The 11,213-nt window shown below is 53.8% G+C and overlaps 1 protein-coding gene across 1 annotated transcript; it reads left to right on the top strand.

Moving 5' to 3' along the window:
• The first annotated feature begins 6 nt into the window (after nucleotides 1-6).
• Nucleotides 7-10,767, top strand: Slco4a1 (solute carrier organic anion transporter family member 4A1). The gene is made up of 14 exons (XM_021179975.2): nucleotides 7-860; nucleotides 1,628-1,718; nucleotides 3,087-3,208; nucleotides 3,597-3,708; nucleotides 5,509-5,642; nucleotides 6,015-6,217; nucleotides 6,375-6,471; nucleotides 7,140-7,175; nucleotides 7,975-8,170; nucleotides 8,328-8,493; nucleotides 8,584-8,756; nucleotides 9,026-9,090; nucleotides 9,439-9,587; nucleotides 10,023-10,767. The coding sequence occupies exons 1-14, from the start codon at nucleotides 59-61 to the stop codon at nucleotides 10,161-10,163; spliced, it is 2,487 nt and encodes an 828-aa protein (XP_021035634.1). The 5' UTR covers nucleotides 7-58; the 3' UTR covers nucleotides 10,164-10,767.
• The last annotated feature ends 446 nt before the right edge of the window (nucleotides 10,768-11,213 follow it).

Genomic DNA, 11,213 nt, shown 5'->3' on the forward strand with positions numbered 1-11,213 from the left:
GCCGCCTCTACTGCACCTCGCCTGCTGTGCTGCCAAAGCCTTCCCCACGAGGCTGGACATGCCCCAGCACACGATGGGGGACACACATTTCCTCTCNCTCCCGAAGCACCTCTTTACTAGCACATCCTCAGCCACAGACAGCGGGTGTGACACTCCACCCAGNAGCAGAACATCCCCAGCNTCCCTGCGCTCTGCCCATGGCACCCTGGGCTCCTCCAGCCAACCCCTGTTTGAGCCCCAGGTTGAGAAGCGGAGTAGCCAGACAGCCCGTGAGGTGCAGTATGTGTCCTCGGGACCACAGAACTCACTCTGCGGCTGGCAAGCCTTCACGCCCAAGTGCCTGCAGGTCTTCAACACCCCCAAGGGCTTCCTCTTCTTCCTGTGTGCAGCCTCCTTCCTTCAGGGCATGACGGTGAACGGCTTCATCAATACTGTCATCACCTCCATCGAACGCCGCTTCGATCTGCACAGCTACCAGAGCGGGCTCATCGCCAGCTCCTATGACATCGCTGCCTGCCTATGTCTTACCTTCGTCAGCTACTTTGGGGGCAATGGGCACAAACCGCGATGGCTGGGCTGGGGCGTGCTGGTCCTGGGAATCGGCTCCCTGGTATTTGCACTGCCCCATTTCACTGCCGGCCGCTATGAGGTAGAGATGGATGAGGGGCTGGGGACTGGGACGTGCCTGACTAATCAGAGTCACGTGGAGTGTAAAGACAGTGCCTCAGGCCTGTCCAACTACCGGCTGATCTTCATGCTGGGCCAGCTCCTGCACGGTGTGGGCGCCACACCGCTCTACACACTGGGCGTCACGTACCTGGATGAGAACGTCAAGTCAAGTTACTCACCCATCTATATCGGTGAGTGGGATTTGCCAAGGAGTCAGGGTGGGTAGGCAGAAGAGATCAGGAGGTGACATGAAATGAAGGTGATGCATTCTGGGGGCCTGGCTAGGTGAGCTTATGTCCCTCCCTCNGTCATATGATCCAAGTGTTCCTAAGCCACCACTTACAACCATCAGGGCTTTTTATCAAAAGACAGGAGAGTGGATGTCAACTTTCCTAAGGAGCCCCATAATGGTTCAGACCAGAGATCTCAGCACAGCCCTATACTAGGTGGGGCCCACTCACGTGGCTCAGGGNCTCCAAGTCCTTGGGCAGAGCTGGGTTAGCTGGCAACCATCCTCTCTGTAGTTTGGAAAGAATCCTGNGCAAAGATAAGTGGGGGGAATAGAGGCAGGCTCCTTCTGTGTTCTGTGTGTACCCAGCCTGGCCTTGCTAGCTGGGAAGTAAATAAAAGTTAGGAATGCTGACTTCCAGGCAAAGCCACACAACAGCTCACGGCTTCCATATCGTGGCCTATGACCTTCGAGACAACTGCATGCCATGCAGCTGAGTGCAAAGTCTACTCAGGTGGCCTCAGATTCCATATCCTCTCAGCTCAGGCTCCTGCCTCAGGACAGGCAGTAGGGAGCCAGTCCCAGTTGCAGGCTACACAGAGGCACACTTGTCTACAGTGGTCTACTATGGGGCTACAGGTACAAGAACATGGTGGAGGTATCTCTTAGGAGGAGGGCCCCACTGAGTGAGTGGCCTGTGACGGCTGCACACTATTTTTGCTTTTCTAGCCATCTTCTACACGGCAGCCATCCTTGGACCTGCAGCAGGCTACCTGATTGGAGGAGCCATGCTAAACATTTACACAGAAGTGGGCCAACGGTAAGTAATTTGACGTCCCCACCTGCCTGCCTCAGTACCTGGGATGCTGTGGGCCCCAAAGAATAGTTCAGATATACAGCATGAAGATAGAGCAAGGAAAATNTGGGCTAGTCTTGGATACAGGACTGGGGGTATGCAGAGAGACTTGGGGTCTGTGAGTGGCTTCCAGGGCAGACCCAGAGTAAGGCTTGAGATGGGGGGAGGGGTGTGATTCAAGATCACGTGATTCTGAAGCCCTGGCCGTGTGTCTTCAAAGCTCTCCTCTTGAAGCNACAGGCAACACATCTGTATCTTTAGTGTGTGGTACTAATCTTTGTAAATGTAATTAGGAGAGCAGGGAGTAGGAGGGATGGGAGGAGACAGAGCTGGGGTGGCCTTTGCTGGGTATTGCCCAGCAAGGCTGTGCGGTGGCNTTGCCCTACCATGTCCTTCCATGGAAGGGTAGCTCTCNTTTGAGTTTTCCTGGTGGCTGTGCTGGGTTTGGGGCACCACTCCACCTTAGGACTCTCTCTGCAGATGGCGCCGGCGAGGTTTCTAGCGCTCTGCCCTCTCACTTGCCGCCTCTAGCCCTGGGTTGATACTATGGGGTCAAGGGTGCGTGTTCTATGCAGAGCCTGAGGTAGGTCAAGGCTCCTGTCTTTGCATCTGGATGTGTTGTGGTCCTTGGGCTCTGGGTTCTGAGTTAATATGCACATGGGTGGGAGCATGATCTAGGCCCTGGGGCAGCTTCCTACTGTTTCAGAACAGAGGGTGTACAAGCTCTACTCTCCTGCATTGCCGCCTAAAGTCCTTCCTCCATTCTTCTTCCTGACCCTTGTCCCGCCATCCCACCATCCCCCATCCTTTGCTCCCTCCGCACCCTCTTCTTCCCAAGTATGAAATTCTATTGGCCAGTCGCTACCTTCCCATGACTTCTCCTNTTCTGAGAGCCCCCTCTCTCCCGTGCAGATGGCAGTCGGACGCCTAATGGTCCCTGTGTGAGTAGCTCAGTGAACTCCAGCTGAGCCTTCTGTCCCCTGAGCTCTGTGGCCCTAAGGATGACAGCTGGTGTGGGGAGGGATACCAGCTGTTACTTGAAGCTCCTGTCCCCAATGGGCCTTGCCCCCAAGGTCTCAGTCTGAGGCCCAGTTGCAGCTTCCCAGTGTCTGGCAGTCAGGGTCTGAGTGAGGAGCTGCTCTCTCAGGGAATGGCCACATTAGAAGGCTTCTCCAGTCTGAAGAAGAAGTGAGCATAGGGTTGTGACCCCAAGAATCTCTGTTGCCCTCTGTGAAGAGGTCCTAGAGGAATAAGCAGGCTAACCCATACAGGTACTGGAAAAGACACAGGGGTACTGATCAGTAATCCGAGGACCATTGCTTCTTCCAACAGGACAGAGCTGACCACTGACAGCCCACTGTGGGTTGGTGCCTGGTGGATCGGCTTCNTGGGAACCGGGATTGCTGCATTCCTCATCGCCATCCCCATCCTTGGCTATCCCCGGCAGCTACCAGGTGGGTTCCTGGCCCTGGCACAGAGGTCCTATCCAAGAGGCAGAAGATACCCTTCCCTGTCATGTTCCCTTCTCCCTGTCCTTTCAACTAATGAGGCGTGGAGGCTTTGATCAAGCAGCCTGCTATCCCCTTCTGTGTCTCTACCTGAAATGACCCCTCCACCTCCATGCCTACTGGATCCACNTGGGCCTTGCTCTTACGTCTGCAGTTCTGTCACATGACAACTCCACCTTTTCTGGCCACACCCTCAGGCCTTAGACTGTAATACCGCATGAGCGTCTGCATACATTGTCCCCAGGTCCTGAAGAGTGAAGGAGTTGGGGTCAGGGCAACCTCCATGGTGACATCCTCTGGAAGCCTTAGCTGTCTACTGATTCTGTCCCTCCAGGCTCCCAGCGCTATGTTGTTATGAGAGCAGCTGAAACACAGCAGCTGAAAGACCACAGCCGCGGAGCAGTGAGCAATCCAGCTTTTGGCAAGACTGTCAGAGACCTGCCCCTGTAAGGAGTGTGTATTGTATTGTGTGTGTGTGTTGTGTTGTATGTGTATTGTGTTTGTGTGTTGTGTTTATGTGGGTGTTGTGAGTTATGTATGTGATGTGTCTCTTATGGTGTGTGTTGTATTATGTGTGTTTTCTTGTGTATGTGTTGTGTCTATNTGTTGTGTGTTGTATTGTGTGCTGTGTGTTGTGTTGTATGTGTGTGGTATGTGTATGCATGCGACCAGTGCACTCTCCATACCATCCACAGCCCTTTAACCCTCTTCTTGACCTACCAAGCACTGTGAGACATGGGCAGCTGAAGCTCTTGGCTGAAGGCACGGGCCTGGTTGAGACCAGAACCACTGTGTGAAGCCCCATAGAGCAGATGTCTTCCCAGTGGTATGCCTTCCTGTGTACCTACAGGTCTTGAGGCCCTCCTCAGAGAGCCCCTCAGGCAGTATAGACCACCATTGTCCTTTCTTGGGTATCTTGCTATTAGAAGCTCCAAGGAGATGCGATTCTGGACTCCTCCCCCACAGGACAGAGAACCACAGTTGCAGAGGCCTCTTCCAGCTCTTGGCTCTCCCACTGACCTTCGTCCCCCCTCTGCCCTGNGGTAGTCTTTTTCCATGCTTAATGTTTTCACTCCATCACCTCTTTTCTGTGTGTCTGTCNGAGCTCTGCTATCCTTACAGATCAAGAAACAGTCTCTGAGCTAGTGGGGTCTTGGGGGACAGTGTAGATTCTGGGAGTTCCTGGTATCTACCTACTGTCTCTTCCTTACACAACTGACATTTCAAAAGACCTAGGTGAGGCTTGGCCTGATCTTATGAATGGCGGCAACTAACTGACCACTTGGGAAGGCTCTTGTGGGTGGGGCTGAGTTCCACAGTCTGTCCTTAACACAGAGAAGGAAGGGTAGCCCCCAGAGAGCCCAGAATAAAGCTAGGCTGGTGAACATGGAGATGCAAGTTCTCACAGGCTTTGTATTTCATTACTGTTCAGCTCACCCAGGACAGCCTACCTCAGAGGGCTGAGCCCCAGGCATGACTGAATTGGCTGAGGGCCTACAAGCCATGGTCCAAAAGTTTGTCTTATAGTTGGTCTCTCCTCACCCCAACAACAGAGCTGTCTGCTGTTAAACCATTTGGGGCAGCATTGCATGGTACGGGCTTTGCCCAGCTGGGAAGCCTGGGCCTCCTANTGTGCTTTATACAGTAAGAGGTCCATGCCCAGCGTTAGTGTCTGAAGCTAGGCGCTGGCACTGAACAAGCCCACAAATGCGTTCCTTCCTTAAGATCACGAAGGTCATGACAGTTCTCAGTGCAAACTCAAGAATCTCAGCCTTCAGTGGAGTTAGGTAACATGTGAAACGTGTCCACACGGCAAAGTTTCCCTTGTCCTCAACCACCACAGCCTGAAGCTAAGCAAGCCTAGGCAATCCCTTGGGAATGTACCAGCCTGTACATGGTTATCCCGTGCCAGACATAGCCACAGAACCAGCAGGGGAGGAGCTCTGACAGGCCAGCATCCTGAGCCTGGAGGTCCCTGTTGGGGTCAGGGTTCCTCCACACCCACTTTCCACAGTCAGAACACAATTGACTAGAAAGACTTTTCAACCCTCAAGACAAGAAGTAAAATTTAAAAGAATTGAGTGTACCCTACCTCAGAAGGGATCCTGTGTGTCTCTCACTGGGACTGGTCTGACCGCTCAGTGACCCTGGTTCATTGTCTAGGAAGCGGTAGGNTCTTGCCAGTCTGCACNCTGTCATGGACCCTGCTGATGGTGGGGCTCTGACTAATTCCGGCTTCTCTTCAGAGCATGGTATATTTTGGCCCACATCCTCCCTATGCAGAGCTGGAGTGTGGAGCTGTGTGCTGCTGCCTCCACTGGTACTCAGAACTATCGTGCCCTAGATCTTAGATTTGGTGAAGAGAATGAGTCTTATGGGGGTAAGGATGTGTAGTGGCCACTCACAGGAGGCAGGAGCAGGCACCATAAGCCTCGACACACCCACCCCTAAGACCCGATNCTCCTCCTAGGCTTCTGGAAACGCTTTAGTGTGTAGAAGCCAGCATAGTTACTGCACCATGAGCTGACTTCAAGGGACGAACGCCCTGGCCCCGTGTGACCTGTGACTGGGATAGATGACCGTAGGGGACAATGATCCTCTGTGACCTCCAGGCTTAAGGTGGCAGCTGTCCAAGAAGGACTAAGTTCAGGCTCTGCTCCCAAGAGCTCTAATAGCTCATGGTCAGCCCCACAGTCAGCCTGGTAGCTCATGATCAGCCTCACAGTTGGCACACAGTCCTCACTCACCCCAGGGAAGCTGGAGCCCGACTCCCAGCCAGCAGGGAAGCTGGAGCCCGACTCCCAGCCAGCAGGGAAGCTGGAGCCCGACTCCCAGCCAGCAGGGAAGCTGGAGCCCGACTCCCAGCCAGCAGGGAAGCTGGAGCCCGACTCCCAGCCAGCAGGGAAGCTGGAGCCTGACTCCCAGCCAGCAGGGAAGCTGGTGCTTGTGGACGTTGTACATCGTGGTGCGCACTAGGCTCCGCACCACGATGTACAACGTCCACAAGCAGCAGTCTGCACGCTGTCATGGACCCTGCTGATGGTGGGGCTCTGACTAATTCCGGCTTCTCTTCAGAGCATGGTATATTTTGGCCCACATCCTCCCTATGCAGAGCTGGAGTGTGGAGCTGTGTGCTGCTGCCTCCACTGGTACTCAGAACTATCGTGCCCTAGATCTTAGATTTGGTGAAGAGAATGAGTCTTATGGGGGTAAGGATGTGTAGTGGCCACTCACAGGAGGCAGGAGCAGGCACCATAAGCCTCGACACACCCACCCCTAAGACCCGATTCTCCTCCTAGGCTTCTGGAAACGCTTTAGTGTGTAGAAGCCAGCATAGTTACTGCACCATGAGCTGACTTCAAGGGACGAACGCCCTGGCCCCTGCTTGTGGACGTTGTACATCGTGGTGCGGAGCCTAGTGCGCACCACGATGTACAACGTCCACAAGCAGTGGAGGGAAAGAGCCGCACGAGGGAACCCAGCACTGACAGTGCTGGGGCCTTGGATTCTTAGGACTCCAGGCCAGAGTCACTGTGGGATTAACAGACTATATCTGACCACCAAGCCTATTACCACTCCTATAGCCACCATCCCCTAAGTACAGTCCAAGAGAAAGGGAGCAAGCCAGACCGACTCAGAACTCCTTGAAGGTGGCCCCTGTTTCCAAACCCAGAAGATGCCTGCCTCTTCTTTCTATAGCTTGTGCTTGGCAACCTGTACCTCTCTTGGTGACTCCTACCCAGTCTAGGTCCCTATACCTTTGACCTCTTACCCCTTGGTGACCCCTGCCCCTTGGTGGCCCATCTTCTGCTTGTGGACGTTGTACATCGTGGTGCGCACTAGGCTCCGCACCACGATGTACAACGTCCACAAGCAGTCAGCTTGAGTGCCTCCGAGGCTGCCACCCTGTTCGGTAAGGAGACCCTGAGCATTGGAGCGCTCTTCAGGGACAGGTGGAGCTCCTGCAAGTACTAACCTCAGCCTTCAAACTCCAAGTGGACAGTGCTCCAAGATGGAAGGGAAGGCCAACTCCTGCATGCAAGCCACTTTACCTACCACTCCTTACAGAAAGGGTCTGGGCCAGGCTGTCCCCATGGGCCATGCAGTTGGTGCCCCAGAGTCTTAGGGATCTAAGTTTGAGTCCCTGTACCTGNCTGACAGAGCTCTCTGGCAGGCTGGCTTGCAGGGACCATCTAGAGTCCTTACTCTACAGATCATGGCTTCCCTAAGTTGAGGGCAGGGTACATCCTTGCTGATCACACCTCTGATTGGAGATGCCCCCATGCCCTCAGTGGTCAGTGCTGAGCTCAGCCTAGGGCACTGACCAGTATGGATAGAAGCCATCAGATGCAGCCCACCTTGCAGGTCTTGTCTGGGTAGTGAGAGGGTATGATATTGGTGACTCCACTCTCCCCAGACACATCCTTATCTGGCCCAGATGCCCACACCTGATGGCTCCCTTCTATTCTTTGCACTTTCCTATGCTGACACCCTCACCCCATGTACACCCACCACATGCCTTTTTCACTGGGCTCTGGGCTTCCAGGTCCACTGCACAGAGAGAACCCACCCTACTTCTACAGCTATCCCTGAGCACGGATGGGCAGGGATTATTCTTTCCATCCCTCAGTGTCTGCACTAATGCAGCAGAAATGACAGGATCAGGGTTTTTTTTTTTTTTTGGCCCCTCACTAAGTGAGTTCCTTCCTCAGGATACCTGGTGGTGCCAGCAGGCGGTGGCGGTACACTCCTAGGTGGCTTCCTGGTAAACAAGTTCAAGCTCCGTGGCTCTGGGATCATCAGGTTCTGTCTGTTCTGCACCTTGACCAGCCTACTAGCCTTCTTTGTCTTCCTCATGCACTGCCCCAACGTGCACATGGCAGGTGTGACCACCGGCTACGTTGGGAGGTGAGCCTGGTAGAGGCCCTACACGTGGGGGCCCTGCGTTCCTGAGGAGGACTGGCACCGTTGGGGAGGGGGTGAAGGTCACTGTAACATATGGGTAGGGACGNATACCAGGANGCCTGAACACCTGCTAACATACCGTCTGATGCTGTTTCTGTAGCCTCCTGCCTAAAGGACAGCTGGACCTAAAGGCAGCTTGCAACGCCATCTACTGTTGCCAGCCAAAGCACTACAGTCCCCTGTGTGGCTCAGATGGCACCATGTACTACTCTCCCTGCTACGCAGGCTGCCCTGCCAATGCCGAGACAGACCTGGGTGGCCAGAAGGTGAGTGTGGCCACGCCCACATCCCCCTTTCTGGCCGGGACCCGGAAACTTCTGCCTTTGTGTGATCAGCACTGTTGTTGGGCTCCCCAGGTATACCGAGGCTGTAGCTGTATCATTGAGAAGGCTTCCTCTGGCTGGGGCAATGCTACCGCAGGGAAATGCACTTCCACCTGTCAGAGCAAGCCCTTCCTTCTGGTTCTCGTGTTCGTTGTAATTATCTTTACATTCCTCAGCAGCATTCCAGCGCTAACTGCTACTCTACGGTAAGAAGCTCTCTCACCGCATTTTCTTTTGCAGTACCAGCAGGTGGCGCTCTACAGATGCTGATGGGCCCTCGGGTAGCTGCAGGCCCTGGAAATGGGCCTCATTCTAGTGGCATCGGAGTTGACTGTCTCTGGTCCCCAAAGAGGTGCTTGGCACCTAGGGAGGTGGTGATGTGGCCTTGAACTTGCCCAGGACTCTTGCTAGTGTATGGGGTATGAGGTGCACAGCCAAGCTTCCATGGGCTCTGATATCGCAATTTTTATTGCAGGTGTGTCAGTGATCGGCAAAGGTCCTTTGCCCTGGGGATCCAGTGGATCGTCGTAAGAACACTAGGTACTGCGTGGGGGTGAGGAAGCCGTGTACAGTTGTGCAGTGCCTTCAGGCATAAGGAACCAAGCATGAGGCTATGGGCCACACTGAGAAGGGGCTTTTTCCCTAACTGCCCACTAGAGGGACACATTGTCCTTCTATATACCCTGTAGGTTTCTTTGCCTCAACATAAAAAGGCCCTCCTGAGAAACCATGGTGCGCCTGCCCAATGCCAGTTCTGCAAAAAGGGAGTTAAGTCTCCCCTTTGCCCCTGGGAACACAAATGGACAAAGTGGCCTTGCAAGGGTCTTCCCCGATGACCTATCCTTTCTTCATCCACTAGGATATTAAGTGAACTCTCTCCTTTGGCAGGCAGTATTCCGGGGCCCATTGCCTTTGGCTGGGTGATTGACAAGGCCTGCCTGCTGTGGCAAGACCAGTGTGGTCATCAGGGCTCCTGCTTCGTGTATGAGAATGAAGCCATGAGCCGGTACATGCTCATCGCAGGGCTCACTTTCAAGGTGAGATGGCTCCTCTGGCGTCTGCCTCCACCTCTGCCACTGCCTCCCCCCACCCCCCACCTCCCGTCTCCCCACCATGCTCCTACCTTGCCTTATATAAAGGCTCGGCCACGGGGTTAGGGCCACCCAGAATCCAGGAGACTTCCTCTTGAGGTCCTGCCTCATCCCTACAGAGACTATGTTGTTAGCGGTTTCTAAGGACAAGGGTGGTACATGCCTTTTAGGGGACCCTGTCTAGTCCGTACCAGGTTTTTCCACCTTGCCTTGGCCCCTACTTTTAACCAAAGGTGGTTCTCATTCTTTAAGTGAAGCACTGGTGTCTCATGCGGGNCTAATCATTCAGAAAGGCGTGCCTTTGTTCCAGAAAGAGTAAGGCAGAGTATTACACTGGCACTCACAGCTGGCAAGGACCAACGNCTCCTCCTGTCTCCCCAGGTGTTGGGCTTCCTCTTCTTCGTCGCCGCCTACTTTCTCTACAAGTCCCCTTCCGTGTCCTCAGATGGCCTAGAGGCCTCCCTGCCCAGCCAGTCCTCGGCCTCCGACAGTCCCACAGAACAGCTCCAGAGCAACGTGTGACAGCGCTGGCCTCTCCACATTTTCTGAGGACTCTTCCTGGAAACCCTGACCCACCCCCACAGGGCGGTAACACTGAGGACCTTGCAAAACTTCACACTGTGTTCTGGGGTCTTGCACTGCCCCACACTGTGACTGAGCAGCCTCTGAGGCATTAAGGAGGAAGTCATGTGTGTCATAGGGGTCACATATGAACCAGACATGTTCCCCAAGCCCTGGAGTCTGAAAGGGGGTCACTACATTTCATAGACCATCACCTGGTCTTGATTTCCTGTGTCTACTGAGAAGCCCCAGCAGGGCAGCAGTGCCCTGGGCATGATCCTGTGGAGCCAGCTATTGGGTATTTTGCTTGAATCTGCTTACTGCCTGTCCTGGAAGCCCGGTGGCCTCCATGTGGGGCAGCGACTTGAATTGTTATGTCCAGATGTATATTTTGCACTGAATGGTGTTTATGGAATCAGTTTTGTACTTGATCATGTGACTCATGTCCAAGCAAACTGCATTGAGGATTTGATCCCATCTGAGGTGCCACGCAGCTTGTGTGGACAGTGTGTTTCTATGTTTTTGGTTAGAGTATGTACATAATATATTTTAATATTTAAACCAATGATCCTTGTGTGATGTTTTATGTCTAAGCGTCTGATTTGGCAGGTCTGTCTGCCCACATTTGGTATAGGTTTCCATGGCAATAGGGTNTCTCAGGTATTGGCTGGAGTCACAACACTCCTGGGACTTGGGGTGGGCATCCCCACTGCCTTTGTGACCAGAAGCAAGACAACAATAGTGCAGGCTCCTACTCACTGGCCCCAAGTAGACAGGCTTTAACCAGACCTCTAAACCTCCCCTACTTTCTGAATGGCTCAGACCCTATCAGCAAACCTTGAGGCTGGGGACAGGGTAGCCAGACACTTCTTTCGGTAAGGTATAAGCTGTGTATGTGACCATATGTATACTGTGCAGATGCAAGTGTATGCGGCGTGAGGGTGTAAGTATAGAATTNAGAGACTTGCACACACTCAGGCACACAGGTGCACAGGCGCACAGGCACATAGA

The sequence above is a fragment of the Mus caroli genome, chromosome 2 (assembly GCF_900094665.2).
Source record: "Mus caroli chromosome 2, CAROLI_EIJ_v1.1, whole genome shotgun sequence".
In the NCBI taxonomy this organism is placed as follows: domain Eukaryota; kingdom Metazoa; phylum Chordata; class Mammalia; order Rodentia; family Muridae; genus Mus; species Mus caroli.